We start from the raw sequence: 25,230 nt of genomic DNA, 5'->3' as shown, positions 1-25,230 counted from the left end.
ATCACTCCTACCATAGGTCAGCCTACCCAAAGGAGCCCCCAGACCATTTCTCCCTAGGAATCCCCTTTTTTTCTGATAAGTCCCAGGAACACCCAATGGAGGTGGTCCCTCGAAATAAAAAGTGCAATAGGTGGCACAGACTCCCCCATGGAATCCCTCACTGAGGACATTGATTTCAATGAGGGAGAAAAATTTCACAGATCACCACCTGAGAAGGTTTCCTTCAGAAACATCCTAGGACTCCTAAGGCAGAAAGGTGGCTGGCTCTCCAATCTCCTTCTCCTGAGGAGTTGGTGTTCCTGGAGGCTTTTGGGGCAGGCCTGACTATGTTTTGAGTGACCCCCCCCCCCAGTGGATGAGCTCATAGATTTAGTTTCCCGCTAGGCTTGGAAGGAACCAAACATGGTTGAGCCTATACCTACGCATCCTGCTAGGTTCCTCAGTCCACTCTCTGACCACTTGGACTGGAGTAAAGGTATCCTGGTTGATGCCATTATTGTGTCAGCAACCACAAAAAATGAGCTAGCTAAACAAAGCTCCACTGTCCATCCACCAAACAAGGAGTCCAGGATGATGGACAGACATGGAAAGTGTGTTTACACCTCATCTAGTTTTGCACTAAGGTCTTTTAAACTATTTGGCACACTTCACCCGATTCCAGCGATACCTGTTTAAACAGCTACCCAACTCTGTAGCTTAGACCATGTTGGAGGAGTACTTGAAGGTTTCTCACCAACTGCTGACTCTATCTTCCCTTGCCAGTTCCTCAGTGAGGTTGATGTCACATACTGTGGAAGGCACCTCTTGAGCAGCCGGTGCAGGCTTAGCCATCAGGAGACATGCCTGGATGAGGCTTTGAGAGTTTGCAGAATCCTTCTAGGCATCATTCATTAATGCCCCCTTTGATGGTTCCTCCTTATTTGGACCATCAGTGAAAGATACGCTTATCCACAGCGAGCAAGAAGGAAATACCTTGTCTGCCATGGGGATTAAGTTTTCTACCCCACAGAGGACCTTTTCTAGGAACCAGAGAGGAGGGCAAAAAGCTTGGTTAAGGAAGTATCAAGGGCCTTTCCAACACCCACGTGGAGATACTTCCTCCAGAGGCAGAGGGGGAAGTTTCAATGGTAGGTGCCACCCCAGAAGTGGGGGGAGGGTTGCTAAAATCAAGGCTTCAGGGAACCTTTCCCCGATAAGCCCTATCAGTGCTTCTGAAGCACTGCCTGACTCTCCATCTCTGGAGGCAGCCTGGGGTTGTCTATCTCTGCAACTAGATGCCTGGACAAATATAACAAACAATACCTGGGTGCTAAGCATAACATCCAGAAATTAATGCATTCCCTTTTCCCCTTCACCTTCATGTCCCAGGAGGTAACTGCCCAATGTGCCACCAAGACAGAGGGAGTAGCAATTCAAGAAGTGCAAAAACTTAAGTCATCCAAGAGGTCCCGACTGAACAAAGAGGATTCAGATCTTATTCAAGCTTCTTTTTGGTGCCAAAGAAAACAGGGGACCTAAGACTAATTCTGGATCTCAGTAACCTAAATCAATATGTCAAGAAGTCAAAGTTCCGTATGGTTCTGATCCAGTCCATTCTGCCACTTCTATGCAAAGATAATTGGATGTGTTCTGTAGATCTCAAGGAGGTGCACTATCATATCAAAATGAATAGATGCTCCAGGAGACACCTGTGCTTTTGTCTGGGAGCCAATCATTACCAGTTCAGAGTAGTGCCCTTTGAACTCACCAGAGCCCCCTGGGTGTTTACCAAGTGTTTGGCAGTTGAGGAAGCTCACATGAGTTTAAAAGGATTCCAGGTGTTTCCCTATCTAGACGATTGGCTCCTTACTGCACTAGTGAGGCATCAACTACTACAAGCCAGGGATTACTTAGTTCAGATCTCCAATTCCCTTGGCATTACAATAAATCTGACAAAATCAAATCTGACTCTTGTACAAAATCTAGAATTTATAGGAATGCAGCTCAACGCTATAACAAAAGTGGCCTACATATCCCTACATCACATAATATCTTTGAGACAACAAGTTCAGGACTCACTATACCCCCCCCCCCCAGCAAGGAGAATACTCAGAGCACTGGGGTCTATGTCAGCTGCAATCATTGTAATTCTCCTAGCAAGATTTTTTATGCAGGTTCTGCAATGGACCCTGGCTGTTCTGTGGTCTGTTCTTTACCAGCATCTATCTTCTCCCATCAAAATGACTTTAACCTGCAGATGTTATCTCCAGTGGTGGATGCTTTCAGACGACCTGTCTCTGGCCATTCTGTCTTCCCCCCAATATCCGCAGTGACCATGGACACTTCCCAATTAGGATGGAGGATGGCATTACAAGGGAAAGATGGTCCAAGGTACGTGGTCCCTATCCAAGACCAAGTAGCATATCAATGTCCTTGAGAAAACATCAGTCCTTCTAATGTTGCAAGCCTTTCAGGACATTCTCCCTCTGCTGAATGTTGCTATTCATACAAACAATATGACGGTCAGGTACATAAACAAACAAGGCAGAAGCCAGTCATATCCGTTATGCAGAAAGCCATGAGAGTTTGGGAATGTGATACCTCTTCAAACTGATTTCTTATTGCAACACACATTCAGGGGAAAACCAACACACTGGCAGGCAGTCTCAGTATGTCCATTCTGACTCCTCATGAGTGGTCTCTCCATTAATCAGTAGTGAACAAGATTTTCAGCCATTGGAGCCAGCCTTGTTGTAATCTTTTTGCCTCTCCCCTAGACAACAATTTCTTTGCTCTGATCCCCCAAAGGAGAAGTCACCAAGGGATGCTCTAGTCCATGATTGTCCCCACGTCTCCTTTGTGCTTGCCCCCTCTACCATTGATCCAGAAATTTCTATAGAAAGCCAGCAGGTTGAAGAGCTCGGTAATCCTCATTGCCCATTTCTTACCTTGTCAGGAATGGTTTCCCTTTCTATGGTCTCACCTCAAGTATCCCCCATGGATACTGGATCACAGACAGGACCTCATTTCTCACCCATCAGAACACTAGCACCCCAGTCTTCATACCCTCAGATTGACTGCTTGGTTTCTCCACTTTCAGTAATTGTAAGAAATTTCAGGCTTGTCCCTCCAGTCTGTGACATAATTTTTGATTTTCAGAAGGCCTCCACTAAAAGGTCTGTAACAGGAAGTGTTAGAGATTTTCATTATGGGTTTTTGAGGAGAATGTGGACCCTTTCTCTCCTCCTACCTTGGCCATTCTCCTTTTTCCTAGTATTCTTTTTCAACATGATGACTTTTTTTTTCTACTATAAAACTTCAGCTGGGCACAATATCTTATTTTCATACTGGAGAGGGATCTTCCTCTCTTTCTACTTCCAAGTTATGTAAAGCTTTCATGAAGGGCATAATTCTACTTAGACCTCCAATAAAAGATCCCCCTTTGGGACCTTACGGGTTGTTCTTCAAGGCCGTATTTAAAACCTTTTAAACCAATTTACAGTTGCAACCTGAAATTTCTTTCATGGAAGACAACTTTTCTGGTGGCCATTACTTTAGCTAAGACAGTATTTGAACTTCCAAGCCTTATCAACCAAACCTCCTTACATCATATTCCATAAAGACAGTGTATCTTTTTGAACTAACCCTTCCTTCACACCTAAAGTAGCCACAGAACAAAGTAGTACAGAAAGTCTGAACAACTGTTTGTATCCTTCTCACCAACTCGTTTAGGTCAAGCAGTTTCCAAAATTACCTTGGCCAATGGATTACTGATTGCATTTCTCATATTTATTCCCAAAAAGGTAATGAATTGCCTCAACCTCCAAAAGCCCACTCTACCAGATCTATGGCTACATCATCTGCAATTTCTTCTAGAACCTCAATTGATGAAGTCTGTGCTGCAGCCACTTGGTCAAAGACTCATAACTTTGTCTCACACTACAGATTAGACATTTCTAGAAGCAGGGCTTCTTTTAGCTCAACAGTGCTCTGGCATATCCTGCATACACATACACAGACACACACACACACACACACACACACACACACACACACATAAATACATGCATATAAACATATACTAGTGTGGCTGGACAAACCATCTTGAAGATAAAGACATTGAAATATGCTCATACTGCCTTTTGCAAGGTGTTTTTGTAATAACTTATTTTTTGGGATCAGGAAGGTTTTACTGTAGGCTTTTCTTTTCTTTTTTGTCAGATTGCTATAAAACTAAATCTTTCTGCATCACTACAGCTCACCAGATATGATGGATAGAGTCTCAGAGTCTTGTCACATATTTCATTGAATATCTAAAACACTCAGTAGATTGCAGTGTAACTTTATTAGTTATTCTGTGTACTACTATGGATATTACACTCCATGCATGTTATGTATGTCAAACTAACAGAATTCTTATTCTTATTCCTTTCACAGGACTGTTGCCTAAACCCAACATTACTGTCAATCCAGAGGTTGTGGGGCAAGGACACAATGTTACTTTACGATGTGAGATTCCAGATAGAGAATATACAGTTTTTTCATGGTATAAGGACAACCAGAGTATTAACTGTAGTGCTGGCTTTAGATGCAGTGAGGACAGCCCAGACTTACACATATCATTCGCAGAAGAAAATGATGAAGGGAATTACAGCTGCTCTGTGACAAACCCAGTGAGCAATAATACAAGTGATGCAGTGGAACTTAAGGTGTATGGTGAGTACTTATGCAGTGCATGTTATGAAAACACTACAATGATAAATGTCAGAAAACAGGCATAAGTCACTAACTACTGAATTCTAAGTGGTATGTGCTATATCTCTCATTTGTAGAACTGAATATTACCTTAGCCTTCATTTATTTATTATAAAAAAATTACTTTGTTCATCAGCAAAATTTGCATCAGTTACTCCAATAACCCAGTCCGACCAGAGTTATCACTCCATTTAACCAGAATAGCCATTAAGAGTAGACTTCCTTACTTTATCTTGCCACCTATCCTGGCTGCTAAGCCTATCACTGTACCATCACCAGCTTAATCACCAGCCAGTTTAGTAGCTCCACCAGCAGTTTTGTTCCAAGCCAATCAAATCCATATGGCTGCGGGGGGCTGAAGTAACAGACCCTTCACCGTACCTTCTTAAAGGAATATGATAACATAGCCCGCATTTTGTGCAGGCATCCACTTGCATACCATGACAACTCAGTACAGTGAAAGTATCCAACCTGTCCCCACCATTTACTTTTCTATCTAGCATATCTTTCATTTATGCTTCAGGTAGCATCATATCATAAGGCATTTCTAGGATGTGCCTGCCCCTCACTGCAGGTCTGACTTTTATTTTTATTGTATTCATTTATTTCCATTTACCAGGGTAGTTTGCTGATCAGTGACTATTTGCAGGCACATCCTTGGTGTAAAGTATTCACAACAGTACTCTCAGAATTAATCAACACTGATGATACTTTCAGTATGAGAAAAAGGTGCTATTACTATTCAAACTTGTTAAATAATTGTGCATTGAAGCTGCGTATAATATAGGGATGTGATGGCTCTCTCTGTGTCCACCCTTGACTTTTGCTTCTTGGAACATGCATCCTACACTCTAACTTTTGCTGCCTACCATGCTAGTAACAACCACAAAAGTTCGCAATGGAGAAACCAAATAAAGGTATTGAGACTGAGGCCAATATCCAACACACAAGAACTCTTTAATTAACGCGAAACACTAACAATGCGTTTTTGAAAACCTTCTTCAGAAACCAAAAACTGATTGTGATGTGTTGACAATTATTTATACATGATGCAGTTAAAATACTGACCAATGAGCAATTGATAACAATAAAATATTAGTATTATTATACTTTACAAATCAGATTTTTACAAAAAATAAGGTCAAGGTAGGACAGGTCATATCCCTCCTTTGGTAGCAAAAAACATCTCTGGATGAGCTGTAGTAGTTATGAGTAAAGTACAAACATGATAATCATACCTTTATTCCACTGAATTTTGATCAAACATTGTCTAAAATTGAGAATAACTTCAAAACAAGGTGTAAATTCAAATTAGGCTGGTTAGATCATCTGTCATCAATATCATTATGTTTCCCAGGCTTTTCAATTTTTGTAATTGTAACTTCTGATTTAGCATATTCCAACAGATTTCCATAAATGTTGTAATAAAATAATGCTGAAATTCCTTTAGGAGAACAACATCTTTCATATCAGTTTGAATAACATCTCAAACCCAAAAAGTAGAGGATGATTTAACTTTCGCATCTTACAACTTTTCTACTCATTGTCTAGGATGGTAAAACTATTTAGTATTTTTAATTAGTTTGTGTCAAATCTAATTAATGTCCCCTTGGATTAAGGTAATTAAATAATTAATAAGCAGTTTTCATATTGCCATAAAATTCTAGTGTATACTTTTTCAAAACTCATCTTATATACTAAGCCCTTAATCTTAGAGGTTCATTATCCTCCAAGGAGGTTTGACTGCTTAAACTGCAACCACTTCTTAACAGTCATAATATTTTAATCAAAAACAACCTTTTCAGATTTTCACAATTTGCTGCAGTAGTTATTTCCTTGTGTCACATTACTGAAAAGAATGCAATATTATCAACTGAAGACATTAGGAATTGTTTGAAAATTAAGAAAAATGCCATCCTGCTTGTAAATGCTAGGATAACTGCTGTTGCTGAATTACTCTTAGTCTTCACATTTGATACAAGTAAACACAGGTGCATGTCATGATCTGTCTTTTCCTTACATTTCAGCATACCTATTTAATGTTTAGATTTTTGCAGAGTCCAGATTTTTGCCTTATATTTTGGGTTTTGCCTCCTAAAAACTGTGGTTTTCTGACAAATCACAGAGGATTGACATTAATAAATAATGACGTACATTTGGACTGACGATAAATAATGACATACATTTGAGTATCAGACTTGCATCCCCACAAAATGCATGCTAACTCAAATCCTATTCTTCTAGAAAGTTTTTATATTTGTAAGAGCAATATTAAAATATGTCCCTATTTTTGAACCTTTGCCCCCCATTATTTTAGGTTTTGTCCAGATTTCTTGTACTAAGTGGTTGAGAGGTATGCATTCCAGTAGTAAGCTTTTCATAATGCTCAATATACATATTTTAAACTACTTAACACTGTTAAAATGTTTAATGTATTTCCTGATTAGGAATTAGTTTGGGAAAATGTATAAAAGATTTACCCTGTGCTAAACTTATTTGACAATATTTTTGTCTATACACATTACCTACCTGTTACACTATTTATTTAGCAGATATAGCTAAATTATCTATACACTTTATAATATGTGAGGATAGTTTAGTTGCTGATGTGCTCCATGTTTTTTTTGGCCATGCAAATCAATTCATCCTTTTGTGGGCTCGGGTTTATTAAAGATAAAACTGACTGTAAATGACATCACTTCTTATTGTATACTGCCGTTTACTACTAGCCATGTTACAATTATTTGTGCTTGGCTCGCATTTTATAACAGGGCATTAGTTAAACAGAGATGGATTTTCATTCGAGTTATAAAAGTCATTTTAGGCAAGGAACATTTTCAATTAAATATCCACACAGATTTTTTTGGACCACAATTATACTTCCAGATTTATGTTGTCACCTCAACAAGCTTTGTTACCTAAATAAATCTTCGATATCTCTTTTTCTGACTCATAAGGATAAATTGGTTTCATTAGAAAAGACATGGTGTGTGTGTGTGTGTGTGTGTGTGTGTGTGTGTGTGTGTGTATATGTAGATATATATATATATATATATATATATATATATATATATATATATAGGTCTACAGGTATATGCCCTTTTCCCCACTGTAGTGCGAATCTGGAGTTAGTGTACATAGTTGGGGGGGTGACACAACCCCCCCCCACATACTTTATGCATTTTAAACCATACACATGGATATTTATAACTGCAATGAATAACTCTTTGCAGAAAGCAATATTTACCTAAACTATGTAGGGGGCTTCACCCCCCCACACCCCCCAATGTTGGGGCACCACTCCTAACTATATATACTAACTTCAGGAACACACTACAGTGAGGAAAAGGGTATATACTTTTTACTTTAATGTGTCAGTGTTATGAGTTTCAGTCAAATGAGTTTTCCGTCTTTTGAACTTTCAGTGTTTTGGTCTCAGTCAAATGAATTTCAGTCAAATGAAATTTAGGTCATATGAAGTAGACCCATATAAAATGTAAATATATATATATATATATATATATATATATTCATAGATTAGTACTAGGCTAACTGTCCTCAGGGACCATTTTAAGCCTAGCCAATTACCCCATGTGAGAATCAAACCCCGGAGCTATATATAGATATAAATTCTGCTGGATGACTTTGCATTATCTGTACTGCTGTGTACATAAAACATGTCATGGTCCTGTTGCTGACTGTTACTATTTTCTTGTAAGTCTGTATACTGGGATCTGTATGCTAACTCTTTAAATTGGCACAATAGTGATGTAAAATTGTCATGTTTGTCATATTTATTTAGTTATATTTTTCATATTTTTGCCATAAGAAGATATTAAAATATAATTATTGAAAAAGATTACATTGTACTATTTTTTTTATTTTGCGCATCTCTCTACATACGTGAACCAACATTCCCCCAACAGTAGACTAGACAAACGCAGTAAAGGGTTAAGGTAGGTAATATATTTTACATTTGCCAGCTGAAGGTAATGAAATTGAAGCCAGGACAGAGAGAAAGCAGTTAATCAGTACCTCACAGCTATATTACCTTTACCTAACTGCCAGCTTCTTGGGCATGCCTAATATAGGCTGTTGTTGACTTTTTTCCTTTATGACCTAGTCAGCCCACCTCCCCTAAAACTCCAATTTAAATATATTCAACAACAAAAGTCAAATCACTGTTCCAGAAACTGTGAAGTACAATGAACAACCTCTGAACTCTTATTACTGTAACCATTTGTGAAGATTGGGTGAAGATAGATGAAGGCTTCCAGCCTAGCCAGATAGAATTTTGAAGATAATTCTGTCATCTGTAAATATTAATGTAAACCACAGGCTTGGTGTCTTAAATGGTAAAAATAGTATTACATGTGGAACTGGAAAAAATGTAACAACAGTTCACTCTACTGACCAAGTAAAGCATGTTGTGACCCCATTGATGTTAAAACTCAGAGCCAATAAGTCTAGAGTGAGGCATGCTGCCTATTGTTTTAAGGCCAGAGTTAATGGCCAGACTTTGCATGCACAAATGTCCTTTATTGCTTTGGTTTCTGCCCAGAGGTGAAGAATGTAAATGTAGTTTCTGTTAGCCTGGGAACCCAGGGAAGTGTGAAGAATGATGTAATGTGAACCAGGAATGTGATTTTAAAAACCAGAGCGAATCAGAGAGCATTAAGCATTTTTGTCTTGACCATCCAACTCACCAGCACTGTCTTGCTCTATATGTAAGTTTATCTTAGACTTGTGTTTTCTCTTAAAATAGCTAGATACTAGAAAGATTAGACTGAGTGTTTTTCTGTGATGTCAGAACTGTACTACTGAATTATTTTAATTATTTCTCTGTGATCTCTGAACTCTTGACTAGCACTGTGTAGTAAAAAGTATTGTCTTGTGTTTTGACTATTTGTTATTAAATATTTTTAAACCCTTTCAACGGTGGCTGTTTTTGTAGAGATAATTTAAGCTCTTTAGAGTACTTGCATGCCTTTGTAAATTGTACAAAGCCACTCTAATAGCTTTAGCCCTGGACTATATCACAAAATGGATAATAATATTGCACAGTATTAATTGGATAAATATTAGTTGGTGGTGGTAGCTGGTACTACTGTATATTCTGGGAAAATGGGCACAGCTGGAGAACCTGTGCTAGCTTTTACCAGGAGTGTCTATGTGGTTGTATAAACTCTTCTCAAAGTGTGTGAGTGTGTGTGGGTGTCTGCTACTTGGACAGGGACATGAAGCACTGGTTGGACAGAGAGCATGCTGGTGGTTTTAGCTTGCCCACTAGGCTGCTGTGCCAGTGGGGAGTCTTACTGGGGACCTGGAGAGCAAGGGAGCGACCAGCCCTGGACTGACTGTGATCCCTGTGTGTTCTTAAGGGAAATTGCACTTTACTGTGTGTATTTGTTATCTTTTCCTCCTGTATGAGACGCCCCTCACTGGTGTTAGTGGTGAGGATTGAGGCTCCTTGATTGCTGGGCCAGGGTGTGGGCGTCACATATTAATTGTTTGGCAGTGGTGGGATATCCATATCACATATTAATTGGTCGGCAAATACTAATTGGATTGTAGTGGTGTGGGTAGAGTGAATTCCTGTAACTGGTGTACAGTGAGCTCTGAATGTTTTTTGTACTCTAAATCAGCCACGGAGTGAATACTCAGAGATCAGATCACAATTTGTTTATTTCTTTTGTTAGCTTAGTTAGTCAAGGTGTGCAAGCAGCATGTCAGCAGAGGAGTATGGAAAGCTGACAAGAAGCCAGCTGGTGGAGATGTACCAGGCTAGTGCATGGAAACCTGACTAAGGCAGACCTGATTGCAGCCTTGGTTACAGCTGCATCAGAAAACAGCATCCAGGAGGACAATCAGACTGGCAGTGGAAATATAATACCCTCGGAGAATGGACAGCTCAACCTTTCTGCAGAGGACTTAAAAATCCATCTGGAGCTAAAGAGACTTTAGTTGGATGCCAGACGTTTTGAAGTAGAAGCAGCTGAGAGAGTAAGGCATCTAGAGAGTGAGGACAAGGAGAAACTGTGATGTTTGCAGGCTATGGAGAATGAGAAACTGCTACGCCTGGAAGCTGAGGAAAAGGAGAGGCAGAGGCAGCATGAGAAGGAGGTGATGACTCTTTGCCAGAGTCATGGAGGTAATGGGGAAGGGAGTAACTGGACCCCAGAAGCACAAAAGGTCAGTAAATTTCTTCCGCAGTTTAAAGAGGAGGATAATTTTGATAGCTTCAGTCATATGTTTGAGAGGGTATGCAAACAGTATGGTGTTGACCAAAGGCTATGGGTACGGTTCCTGACCCCCTTACTCTATGGTAAAGCTGTAACTGTTTTGTCAAAAATGTCTGACATTGCATGTTTTGATTATACTGCTGTTAAAAATCACTTGTTAGAATTGTTTAAGCTAACACCTGAAACATATAGGAAAAAGTTTCGTGAGCACAGACACAAGGCAGATGAAAGTGTGTGTGAATATGTTGCTGAACTGGGCACTTATTTCCATAGGTGGGTGAGTGGATGTCAGGGCACCACTTTTGAAGGGCTGGCAGACCTTTTGGCAAGGGAACAAGCCCTTAGCAGTTTGTCTGAGTACATGAGGATCTGGTTAGCTGACAGACAATGTGCTACTTCAGATGAGTTGGGGAAGAAGGGAGACCTACACCTGGCAAGCAGGTCAGCCCTGCACAGGAAAGGGACTCCCAGTACTGCTCATGGGTCTAAAGGAACCCTGGGTTGGCAGCACAGACTGCCCTAACAGAATCTGCCAGTAGCAGAGGAAGCCACTAGTCCAGGTACACATCCAGGAGCTAGGGTCAAATGTTCTGAATGAAACCAGTGGGGCCATGTGGCATACAGGTGTCCTCAGAGGCAAGGTGGGGAACAAAAGGTAAGGAAGCCAGAAAGTGGGAAAGACAAAATGCCAATAGTAGGGTGTCTTGGGACAACAAGGGTACCAAACTACCCCCAGAGGTTAAATCCTATTGTAGTGAAAGGCAAAGAGGCCATTGCCAAGAGAGACAAAGCATCTGATATAACCATTGTAAAGCCTACAATGGCTACAGAGGAGCACTACTTGCCTGGGCAGTCTACTCCATTCAGGGCTTTAGGCGGTATCCCATTCCAAATAGCTTTGGCTAGGGTTCACCTTGACTGGGAGGATGGAAAAGGAAGCCAGTAAGTAGGTGTGTTTGAGGGTATACTTGCAGATGTCCTGATAGGGAATGATTTTGATAGTTCAGTACCCTGTGCTTGTGCAGTTACACGCAGTCAGGCTTGGAGACAAGCAGGTAAGTCTGGGAGCCTGAGGGAGACGCAGGCAGACTGCATACTTGCAGCCAGGACTGGTGAGGTGGTTATTTCAGGGAGGTAGCTACCCTGTAGCAATGAGAATGAAGGTGAGCCACAGCTGCTTGGGGATACTGATGGTCCCTTGGACAGAGTGACTGCAAAGGTAGAGGTGAGTAGTAGCACCCAGGCTGACAGTGAGGAACCACTGTCAGAGGATGCCAGACTTCCTGTGGAAGGGGAGCTGGGAAAGTTTACAAGGAGAGAGTTGAAACAGGCTCAGCTCTCAGACCCTACATTGCAAGGCCTGAGGTAGGTAGCTAGGGAGGCACCTGATTCTCAAGGAAAGGGGGAATCTGTACACTGGGACAAAGGGTTACTGTAGAGAGAGTGGACCCCTGAGGGAGGGCTAGAAGGTGAGAGAGTACAGCAGTTGGTAGTGCATAGAGCCTACCATCTGGTGCTTCTAGTCATAGCCCATGATATTCCCTTTGCGGGTCATATAGGCATAAAATGTACAAAGAGGCATATTATGCAGAACTTCTATTGGCCTGGAATTTTCATAAATGTAACAGGGTACTGCAGGACCTGTGAGCAGTGCCAAAAGGTAGGCAAGGCAGGAGACAAGGTGAAAGCTCCTTTGATGCCTTTGCCTGTGATTGAGGAGCCATTTCAGAGGGTGGCTATGGATATTGTGGGTCTTCTGAGTACCCCAAGTTCCACATGGAAAAAGTATATCCTAGTGGTAGTGGATTATGCTACACAATACCTTGAGGCAGTGGCTTTGTCCTCTATTGAGGCAGAGAAGGTGGCAAATGCTTTGTTAAAGATTTTCAGCAAGGTAGGTTTCCCAAAAAAAATACTGACTGATACAGGTGCCCAATTTCATGTCAGACATGCTGGCTTGTCTGTGGATGTATTGTGGGGTGAAGTACATGAAGGCCACCCCCTACCATCCCCAGTCTAACGGTTGTCTTGAGAGGTTAAACTCTACAAACAAGTCCATGCTATGGGCATTTGCAGATCAGTTTAAGGGGAGTGGGACAAATATTTGCCCCATTTGGTGTTTGCTTACAGAGAGGTTCCAGAGGACTCCACAGGTTTTTCACCCTTTGAATTGCTGTATGGGCATAGGGTGAGGGGACCTCTAGATTTAATTCAAGATAAGTGGGAAGATGAGTGCGAGTCTCACAAGGAGTCTGTTGTGGCATACATCCTAAACCTCAGGACAAGGCTCAGGGAACTCATGGGCTTGGCCCAGTAGAACCTGGCAGAAGCCCAACAACAGAAACAGGTGTGGTATGACAAGAATGCTCGAGCTAGAGATTATGTTATGGGGCAGCAGGTAATGGTTCTCATTCCTGTCAGACACAACAAGCTGCAAGCAGCTTGGGAGGGACCCTACAAGGTGGTAAGAAAGGTAAGTGATGTTAATTACATGGTGGAACTGCTTGGTAGAAGGCAGGGGCACAAATTGTACCATGCTGACATGATGAAACCATACCATGATGGGGAGGCCCTTGTGCTAAGCATTTGCAGTGGAATTCAGGAGGAGTCTGAGGGAGATCTGGGGACTGATCTCCTCAGTGAGGCTCGGGCTGACACCTCAGTGGAAGGGGTAGCAATGTCCCAGCAGCTATCTCTTACCCAGGTTTGAGAAATCCGAGCAGTGTTGCAGGAATTTGGGAAAATGTTCACTGGGAAATCAGTGTGCACCCACCTGGGGCAGCACCATGTGAATACAGGACCCCAAAGGCCTATTAGGCAGGTTCCTTACAGAGTGTCTGAGAGAGTCAAACAGACTGTGAGGGAGGAGGTACATGAGATGTTGGAACTAGGGGTAATTCAAGAGTTCAACAGTCCCTGGGCCTCCCCAGTGGTGCTGGTGCCAAAGAAGGATGGCAGCACCAGGTTCCATGTGGACTACAGGAAATTAAATAGTCACACAGAGTCAGATGCTTACCCCATGCCCAGGACAGATGAAGCCCTAGAGCAGCTGGGTGGGGCTATGTATCTTACAGCCATTGATCTTACCAAGGATTACTGGCAGGTGCTCTTGACTCCCAGTGCTAGAGAGAAGTCAGCCTTTGTGACTACTTTTGGCTTGTATGAGTTCACAAAGATGCCCTTTGGGATTAAGAATGCCCCAGCAACTTTCTAGAGGCTGGTAGATCATATCCTAGCAGGAGCAGGGGGGGTTTGCCCTTTCTTACCTAGATGATATTGCCATCTACAGCCATTCCTGGCCAGAGCACCTTCAGCATGTCAGGGAGGTGCTGGGCAGACTACAGAGGGCAGGGATGACCATTAAGATGAGCAAATGTCAGGTGGGTATGGGAGCGGTCTTCTACCTATGACACAGAGTGGGGAGTAGTAAGATAAGGCCAGAACCTGCCAAAGTGGAAGCCATTCAGGCATGGCCTATACCTGTTACTAAAAAGCAAGTGAGGGCATTTTTAGGGACAGCAGGGTACTACAGAAAGTTCATCCCCAGTTATAGTACCATAGCTTTTCCCCTCACAGACCTGACAAGGAAGAACAGGCCATATAAGGTAGTGTGGACCCTAGAATGTGAGCAGGCTTTCCAGAAGCTTAAAGAAGCTTTGGTAAGACCCCCTGTGTTAGCCAGTCCAGATTGCAGCAAAGTATTTGTTATGCAGGTGGATGCTTCAAACCATGTGGTGGGGGCTGTACTTAGCCAGATTTATTCAGAGGGGGAAGAGCACCCAGTGGTTTATCTGAGTCGTAGGCTCCAACCCAGGGAGGAATGCTATGCAACTGTAGAAAAGGAATGTCTAGCCATAGTGTGGGCATTGCAGAAACCTCAGCCTTATCTGTATGGAAGGAAATTCACTGTTATGACAGATCACAACCTCCTAACATGGTTAAATAGAGCCAGCCAGCAAAATGCCAAGTTGCTAAGCCTGGGGTTGCAAGCATATGATATGTCCATGCAGCACCGTAGTGAGATTAGCAATGCCAATGCAGATGGGCTATCAAGACAGGAAACAGGAGTAAGGTATACTCAGACAGACCTAACTCCCTCAAGCAGCGTTTCTCAAGAGTCATTTAAAAAACTAGCTTGCATTCTCTGGGGGTGGGGGGTGGGTATGTGAAGATTGGGTGAAGATAGATGAAGGCTGCCAGCCTAGCCAGATAGAATTTTGGAGATAATTCTGTCATCTGTAAATATTAATGTAAACCACAGGCTTGTTTTCTTAAATGGTAAAAATAGTGTTACATGTGGAACTGGAAAAAATATAACAACAGTGAACTCTACTGACCAAGTAAAGCATGTTGCGACCCTTTGATGTTAAAACTCGGAGCCAATAAGTTGAGTGAGGCATCCTGTCTATTGTTTTAAGGCCAGAGGTAATGGCCAGACTTTGCCTGCATAAATGTCCTTTATTGCTATGGTTTCTGCCCAGAGGTGAAGAATGTAAATGTAGTTTCTGTTAGCCTGGGAACCCAGAGAATTGTGAAGAATGATGTAATGTGAACGACGAATGTGATTTTAAAAATCAGAGAGAATCAGAGAGCATTAAGCATTTTTGTCTTGGCCATCCAACTCACCAGCACTGTCTTGCTCTATATGTGAGTTTATCTTAGACTTGTGTTTTTCTCTTAGAAATAACTAGAAACTAGAAATATTACTCTTAAGTATTTTTCTGTGATGTCAGAACTGTACTACTGAATTATTTTAAGTATTTCTCTGTGATCTCTGAACTCTTGACTAGCACTGTGTAGTAAAAAGTACTGTCTTGTGTTTTGACTATTTGTTATTAAATATTTTTAAACCCTTTCAACTGTGGCTGTTTTTGTAACGATAATTTAAGCTCTTTAGACTACTTGCATGCCTTTGGTAAATTGTATAAATCAACTCTAATAGCTTTAGCCCTGGGCTATACTACCAATTGGATAATAATATTGCAGAGTAATAATTGGGCACCCGTTTAAGGTCCTTTGAGTAGCTGATAAATATTAGTGGGTGGTGGCAGCTGGTACTACCATATAGTCTGGTAAAAAGGGGCACAGCTGGAGAACCTGTGCCAGCTTTTCCCAGGAGTGTCTGACATGTGGTTGTATAAACTCTTCTCAAAGTGTGTGAGTGTGTGTGAGTGTCAGCTACTTGGGCAGGGACATGAAGCACTGGTTGGACAGAGAGTGTTCTGGAGGGTTTAGCTTGCCCACTAGGCTGAGATCTGGACCCTATAGCTGTGCCAGTGGGGAGTCTTATTGGGGACCTGGAGAGCAAGGGAGCAACCAGCCCCTGACTGACTGTGATCTTTAATAATTATATGTTATGTGTGATTAAGGGAAATTGCACTTTACTGTGTGTATTTGTTATCCTTTCCTCCAATATGAGACGTCCCCTACTGGTGTTAGTGGTGAGGATTGAGGCTCCTTGATTGCTGGGCCAGGGCATGGGCATCACACCATTTTCACTTTACAAACAGGTGACTTCTAGCTTCAAGCAGTAACCTCGGTCTACTTGAAAGTAACTTTTCTCCTTTTATTTTCCAAATCCCTGCATATCAGCACAACTTCTGGTATAACACTGCTAGAGCAGAAAGCAGTTTACTTAATTACTTTCAATTAAGCCTTTTTTCCTTCTTACTGAGTTAGTAATTATTTCTGTTTTTGAGAGATAATTATTTCAAGTTTTTATTGACAGTCACCTAGCAGACCCAAACATCAAGATGGTGAGACGCTGATGCACAAAGTCATGCCAGGATACCAATGACAATCTCCTGGCACCCATTAAATTTTCTTTTCTTCTTCTGAATGTCTTCTCTTCTGCTATATGTGACATAAGCATGCCACTTAGAACTTGTTGGCTTAAAGCAAAAGATCAGCTGCAGCCCATATGACAAATCAAATGCTAACTATAAAATAAGGCTATGTGTGTCATTAGAGTCTCAAGAAAATGCTGAAAAAGCCCCTCCCTCTCTCTCTCTCTCTCTCTGCATGGGATCTTTTATAACTACCTGAGCTGCCATCAACTAAAGCTGATGGAATCATGTCTTATTTATTTTTATGTTGTTTGTTCCTTTACTTTTCAAAAGACTTATATATATTAAAAAAAATCCTTTCCTTATAAAGTGTTAGTAGTTTAAAGTTAATAGTTTATAATTTAGGTTCATAGGTTCATAGGTAGGTACTAGACTATCTGCCCAAAGGCATTTATAAGCCTTGCCAGAATGTGTTGGCTTTTGCTGCCCCCTTAGATTTGTTCCCTGTGCCTCTGTCCAGCAGATCCACTGAAATGATCCCTGGGGTAAGCTTTCTGTTTCCCATCCACTCATCAAGGTTTCTATTGAAGAGTTCTAGCAAAGAGCTCTGCCTAATGTAGATTGGAATCTTGTTCAAAAGCATGGGAAGTCTCTGGGACAGGAATCTATCCCTCCAGCATGTCCTATTTATTGTTGTGGTGAGGTTTAGATCCCTAGAGCGTGTGGCTTGAGGGGATAAGGTTTTCTTTAGGTGGAGCATGTCCATCAATTCTCTGTTGGACATGGCCTTGTATGTCAGGTAGAGATCACCTCTGAGCAGGCGGTATGCAACCAAGTACAGCTGGAGTTTCTTCAGTTGAACTGCATAGGGCATCTGTTTGAGGTCCGTGATCCTCTTGGCGAGGTACTTCTGTGGTCTTTCCAGCTGTTGCAGGTGTCTTGTAAGGTACATCCCAAATATGGTGTTGTACTCTATGACGGGTCTGATGAGTGATGAGTAGAGGGGCACAATGACCTCTTTTGATCTGGATGCAAACCCTTTTGTGATTAGGTTGGTTAGGAGGTATTTTGCCAGCATCTTCTCTTTCTGTTGGGGCTCAACCCCACCTAAGCTTTCTGGCTCTAAGGATCTCAAAAGGCACACTCTGTCTGCTTCCCCAAGGGCTTTGTATGAGCTGAGTGAAAAAAGGCAAACAATTTCGGATCTGACTGCTTCAGATCTGAGAAAAGACAAGTCATTCTTGGATCCTACAGCTTCCTCGGATCTGACAGGACCTATAGTGATTTCACGCTGCCTGACTCCAAGTAGCGCCACCTCAGATCTGACAGTTAGAAGCCAGATGCAAATGTTTCATATGAAACAAGTGTCTCTGACTCCCCCTTCCAAGATTCTGCAGATACGGAGTAAATCCAGGACACCCTTCCTCAGCTTTTTGAAGCATGACAGAGGCCAATATGAACAGGATGATGCGCACATTTCTCAGTATCTCAGATCCAGATGGGGGTCTTGTCATTTCCATCCCATCTTGGATCCATGAGAGCTCCATCTCATACTTTACAGACTCTTTTTCCAATTCAGGCTGTGGTTTTAGAACCCCAGGATCTGGGATACCAGAAAGAGTCTTTATTGGATTCTAGACAGCTCCCTTTCTCAACTCTGTCTGTGTCTCTGACCAGCCCTGCTCCAAATTTGTTGGATCAGAGAGGTTCTTGGAGCTGAGAAGTTGGCATCTGCTTCTGGTCTGACATTGTCAGATCCATCCCTTCCTCTTGGAGCCTCTGCTCTTAACAGCTCTGGTCCAGTTCTGTTTGGAGGCCTTGGATCCGGTGCTGGCTCCATTCTCTCCCCTCCAATGGATTTGGCTCTGAGGGAGAGGGAAGGGGTCTTTCCAGGTGTGTTGGCCTTCCAGGTTACAGAAAGGGCTTTCTCTAGAATCAGAGAACTGTCCCTCATACCTTGGATCTTCCCTGTCCTCCTTCTGGTCTGAGGACTGAGCCCATCACTCCTACCATATGTCAGCCTACCCAGAGGAGCCTCCAGACCACTTCTCCCTAGGAATCCTCTTTTTTTCTGATAAGTCCCCAGAACATCCAATGGAGGAGGTCCCTCGAAATAAAAAGTACAAGAAGTGCCACAGACTCCCCATGGAGTCCCTCACTGAGGACACTGATTTCGATGAGGGAGAAGAATCTCACAGATCGCCACCTGAGAAGGTCTCCTTCAGAGACATCCTAGGACTCCTATGGCAGAAAGGTGGCTGGTCCTCCCAACCTCCTTCTTTTGAGGAGTTGGTGTTCCTGGAGGCTTTTGGGGCAGGCCTGGCTATGTCTTGGGTGACCCCCCCCAGTGGATGAGCTCATAGATTTAGTTTCCCGCTAGGCTTGGAAGGAACAGAACATGGTTGAGCCTATACCTAAGCATCCTGCTAGGTTCCTCAGTCCACCCTCTGACCACTTGTACTGGAGTAAAGATGTCCTGGTTAATGCCATTATTGTGTCAGCAGTGACAAAAAAGGAGCTAGCTGAACAAAGCTCCACTGTCCATCCACCAAACAAGGAGTCCAGGGTGATGGACAGACATGGAAAGTGTGTTTACATCTCAGCTACTTTTGCACTGTGGTCATTAAACTATCTGGCACACTTCACCCGATTCCAGCGATACCTGTTTAAACAGCTACCCAACTCTGTTGCTTAGACCATGTCAAGGAGTACTTGAAGGTTTCTCACCAACTGGTGACTCTATCTTCCCTTGCCAGTTCCTCAGTGAGGTTGATGTCACATACTGTGGAAGGCACCTCATGAGCAGCCTGTGCAGGCTTAGCCATCAGGAGACATGCCTGAATGAGGCTTTGAGGGTTTGCAGAATCCTTCTAGGCATCACTCATTAATGCCCCCTTTGATGGTTCCTCCTTATTTGGACCATCAATGAAAGATACACTTACCCACAGTGAACATGAAGGAATGACCTTGTTTGCCATGGGGATTAAATTTTCTAGCCCTCAGAGGACCTTTTCTAGGAACCAGAGATTGTTAAGGAAGTATCAAGGGCCTTTCCAACACCCACATGGAGATATTTCCTTCAGAGGCAGAGGGGGAGGTTTTAGTGGTAGGTGCCACCCCAGAGTCAGGGGGGGGGGTCCATAAAATCAGGGCTTCAGGGAACCTTTCCCCGATAAGCTGTATCAGTGCTTCTGAAGCACTGCCTGACTGTCCATGTCTGGAGGCAGCCTGGGGTTGTCTATCTCTGCACCTAGATGCCTGGACAAATATAACAAACAATAACTGGGTGCTATGCATAACATCCAGAGATTAATACATTCCCTTTTCCCCTTCACCATCATGTCCCAGGAGGTAACTGCTCAGTGTGCCACCAAGACAGAGGGAGTAGTAATTCAAAAAGTTCAAAAAACTTAAGTCATCCAAGAGGACCCGACCGAACAAAGAGGATTCTCATCTTATTCAAGCTTCTTTTTGGTGCCAAAGAAAACAGGGGACCTAAGACTAATTCTGGATCTCAGTAACCTAAATCAGTATGTCAAGAAGTCAAAGGTATGTATGGTTCTGATCCAGTCCATTCTGCCACTTCTATGCAAAGACGATTGGATGTGTTCTATGGATCTCAAGGTGGTGCACTATCATATCAAAATGAACAGATGCTCCAGGAGACACCTGCATTTTTGTCTGGCAGCCAGTCATTACCAGTTCACAGCAGTGCCATTTGAACTCAGCAGAGTCCCCTAGGTGTTTTCCAAGGGTTCAGCAGTTGAGGAATCTCACATGAGTTTAAAAGGATTCCAGGTGTTTCCCTATCCAGATGATTGGCTCCTTATTGCACCAATGAGGCATCAACAGGGATTACTTAGTTCAGATCTCCAATTCCCTTGGCATTACAATAAATCTGACAAAATCAAATCTGACTCCAGCACAGAATCTAGAATTTATAGAAACACAGCTCAACACTATAACAAAAGTGGCCTACATACCTCTACATCACATAATATCCTTGAGACAACAAGTTCAGGACTTACTAACCCCCCCCCCCCAAGCAAGGTTAATACTCAGAACACTGGGATCTATGCCAGCTGTGATCATTCTAATTCCTCTACCAAGATTTTTTATGCAGGTTCTGCAATGGACCCTGGCTGTTCTGTGGTCTGTTCTTTACCAGCATCTATCTTCTCCCATCAAACTGACTTTAACCTGCAGATGTTATCTCCCATGGTGAATGCTTTCACACGACGTGTCTCTGGCCATTCTGTCCCCCCCCAATATCCACAGTGACCATGGACACTTCCCAATTAGGATGCAGGGTGGCATTACAAGGGAAAGATTGGACAAGGCATGTGGTCCCTATCCAAGACCAAGTTGCATATCAATATCCTCGAGATACCATCAGTCCTTCTAATGTTGCAAGCCTTTCAGAACATTCTCCCTCTGCGGAATGTTACTATTCATACAGACAATATGACAGTGGTCAGGTACATAAACAAACAAGGCAGAAGCGAGTCATATACATTATGCAGAGAGCCATGAGAGTTTGGGAATGTGTGACCTCTTCAAGCTGCTTTCTAATTGCAACACACATTCAGGGGAAAACCAAAACAATGGCAGACAGGCTCAGTAGGTCCATTCTGACTCCTCATGAGTGGTCTCTCCATCAATCAGTAGCAAACAAGATTTTCAGCCATTGGAGCCAGCCTTGTTGCAATCTTTTTGCCTCTCCCCAAGACAACAATTTCTTGGCTCTGATCCCCCCAAAGGAGAAGTCACCAAGGGATGCTCTAGTCCACGATTGTCCCCGGGTCTCCTTTATGCTTGCCCCCTCTACCATTGATCCATAAATTTCTATAGAAAGCCAACAGGTTGAAGAGCTTGGTAATCCTCATTGCCCCATTCTGGCCTTGTCAGGTATGGTTTCCTTTTCTATGGTCTCACCTCAAGTATCCCCCATGGATCCTGGATCACAAACAGGACCTCATTTCTCACCCATCAGAACACTAGCATCCCAGTCTTCATACCCTCATACTGACAACTTGGTTTCTCCACTTTCAGTAATTGTAAGAAATTCCAGGTTTGTCCCTCCAGTCTGTGACATAATTTTGGATTCTCAAAAGACCTCCACTAAAAAGGTTTATAACAGGAAGTGTAAGAGGTTTTCATTATGGGCTTCTGAGGAGAATGTGGACCCTTTCTCAGCTCCTACCTTGGCAATTCTCCTTTTTCTTAGTACCCTTTTTCAACATGGAGCCATTTTTTCTACTATAAAACTTCAGCTGGGTGCAATATCTTATTTTCATACTGGAGAGGGATCTTCCTGTCTTTCTACTTCCAAGTTATGTAAAGCTTTCATGAAGAGCATCATTTTACTTAGACCTCCAATACAAGATCCCCCCTTTGGGATCTAACGGTTGTTCTTCAAGGCCTTACTCAAAACCTTTTAAACCAGCTGACAGTTGCAACCTGAAATTTCTTTCATGGAAGACAATTTTTCTGGTAGCCATTACTTTAGGTAAGACAGTATCTGAACTTCAAGCCTTATCAACCAAACCTCCTTACATCATATTCCATAAAGACAGAGTATCTTTATGAACTAACCCTTCCTTCATGCCTAAAGTAGCCACGGAATCAAACATTAATCAATCAATTCAATTGTCAGTTTTCTTTCCCAAATTTTCTAATAAAGGTGAATGCATTTTGTATCTCCTTGATGTTCATAGACAATTATATTTCTATCTTTACAGAACAAAATAGTACAGAAAGTCTGAACAACTGTTTGCATCCTTCTCACCAACTTGTTTAGGTCAAGCAGTTTCCAAAATTACTTTGGCCAATGGATTACTGATTGCATTTTTCATATTTATTCCCAAAAAGGTAATGAATTGCCTCAACCTCCAAAAGCCCACACTACCAGATCTATGGCTACATCATCTACATTTTCTTCTAGAACCTCAACTGATGAAATCTGTGCTGCAGCCACTTGGTCAAAGACTCATAACTTTATCTCACACTACAGATTGGACATTTCTAGAAGCAGGGCTTCTTTTGGCTCAACAGTGCTCAGGCATATCCTTCCTTGAGGGCCACCCAAGAGGATGTGGCTGGGGACTCTGACCCATCAGTGAGGAAGAATGAAAAGGACATCAGATATAGAAGTTATGTACTTACCATAACTTGGCATCTGTGTCATCCATTTTCATTCTTCCTCACGTCCCTCCCAACCACCTCCCGGTCTTGTCTCTCTGAGAAGTTAGCTAGAAGATTTTGGAATCCATAAGCTCTAGGTTTGGGTCCCAAAATACTACTTTTTCTTCTGCTCTGTTCCTTTATACTGTGGGCTGTGTGGCAGCAAACTTGATCTGGGGTGTTAGGGAAGGTATGGTGCTTTATGGGAAGAGGGAGGAGCTTGAGACTCTGATCTGGAAGCCTTGGAATGTGGCTGAGTCATATCCAATATCAGATAGAAAACCCATCAATGAGGAAGAATGAAAATGGAAAACATAACTTCTATTTTTGGATGTGGTTAGAGTTTGTTGAAATTTTGTATTTAGATATTTTTGCTGTCGATATTATGCTGTCTATATTATTTTAAACATTAACACACACATACACACACACACACACACACACACACACACACACACACACACACACACACACACACACACACACATATGTGTGTGTGTATACTGAATTTTATTTGACTAAGATGAAGAGAAAATATAGACTTTGCAAGCATAGACATCCTACTACTCACATGCTGAGCAACAATCATGGAGGATACAAGACTTAAATTAAAAATATACATATAAACATTGTTTGGCCAAGTCTCTATTTTACCTTTCATGTGGGGTTGCACCCGCCACCCCCTGCTAATTACACATACTAACTCTTCAGATCACACAATGTTAGGAAAAGGGCGTATTTCCATACCCCGAGAATTGTGCAGTCTTGCACACCTGTCAACCATCTGTTTAGTTAACCAAATTTTGTTAGCTAAACAAATGTTGAACAAAGATGGGGTTTATTCAGTACACACACACACACACACAAATATATCTATATCTATATCTATATATATATTATATATACATAGATATATATGGGTCACACACACACACACACACACACACACACACACACACACACACACACACACACACACACACACACACATGCACAAACACATACAAATACACACATATACACACATATAAACATATACTAGTGTGGCTGGACAAACCAACTTGAAGATAAAGACATTGAAATATGCCCATATTCTTTTTACAAGGTTATTTTGATGTAATAACTTATTTCTGGCCTCTGGAAGGTTTTATTGTAATTTTTCCTTTCTTTTTTGTCAGATTACTATAAAACTAAATCTTTCTGCATTACTACATTTCACCAAATATGATGGATAGAGTCTCAGAGTCTTGTCACATATCTCATTGAATATCTAAAACACTCTGTAGATTGCAGTGTAACTTTATTAGTTATTCTGTGTACTACCATGAATATTGCACTCTGTGCATGTTATGTATGTCAGACTAACAGAATTCTTATTCTTATTCCTTTCACAGCACTGTTATCTAAACCCAATTTTACTGTCAATCCAGAGGTTGTGGAACAAGGACACAATGTTACTTTACGATGTGAGATTGCAGATAGAGAAGATACTGTTTATTCATGGCATAAGAACAACCAGGGTATTAACTGTAGTGCTGGAATTCGATGCAGTGAGGACAGCCCAGACTTACATATACCACTCGCAGAAGTAAATGATGAAGGGAATTACAGCTGCTCTGTGAAAAACCCAGTGAGCAATAATACAAGTGATACAGTGGAACTTAAGGTGTATGGTGAGTACTTATGCATGTTATGAAAACACTAAGATGATAAATGTTAGAAAATAGGCATATGCCACTAACTACTGAATTATGTTAAGTGGTATGTGCTATATCTCTCATTTGTACAAGTGAATATTACCTTAGCCTTCATTTATTTATTATAAAAAAATTACTTTGTTCATCAGCAAAATATGCATCAGTTACTCCAATAACCTATTCTGACCAGAGTTATCACTCCATTTAACCAGAATAGCCATTAAGAATAGACTTCCCTACTTTATCTTGCCACCTATCCTGGCTGCTAAGCCTATCACTGTACCATCACCGGCTTAATCACCAGCCAGTTTAGTAGCTCCACCAGCAGTTTTGTTCCAAGCCAGTCAAATCCATATGGCTGCAGGGGGCTGAAATAACAGACCCTTCACCATACCTTCGTAAAGGAATATGATAGCCTGTATTTTGTGCAGGCATCCACTTGCATACCATGACAACGCAATACAGTGAAAGTATCCAACCTGTCCTCACCATTTACTTTTCTATCTAGCGTAAGTTTCATTTATGCTTCAGGTAGCATCATATCACAAAAGGACACAACATCTTGTGCAAAGGTATCTTCTGATACAA

General features: G+C 41.9%; 1 protein-coding gene across 1 annotated transcript in view; it reads left to right on the top strand.

Moving 5' to 3' along the window:
- The first annotated feature begins 4,346 nt into the window (after window positions 1-4,346).
- The window catches only part of LOC122808423 (carcinoembryonic antigen-related cell adhesion molecule 5-like), a 1,123,850-nt gene continuing 1,102,966 nt past the window's right edge, over window positions 4,347-25,230 (top strand). The window contains exons 1-2 of the mRNA XM_044079385.1: window positions 4,347-4,695; window positions 24,340-24,618. Coding sequence (XP_043935320.1) covers window positions 4,347-4,695; window positions 24,340-24,618 — 628 coding nt within the window. The remainder of the gene's footprint in view (window positions 4,696-24,339; window positions 24,619-25,230) is intronic.

The sequence above is a fragment of the Protopterus annectens genome, chromosome 8.part0, assembly GCF_019279795.1.
Source record: "Protopterus annectens isolate FY-2018-M chromosome 8.part0, PAN1.0, whole genome shotgun sequence".
NCBI classification, from domain to species: domain Eukaryota; kingdom Metazoa; phylum Chordata; order Ceratodontiformes; family Protopteridae; genus Protopterus; species Protopterus annectens.
This window is presented reverse-complemented; position numbering and strand designations above follow the sequence as displayed.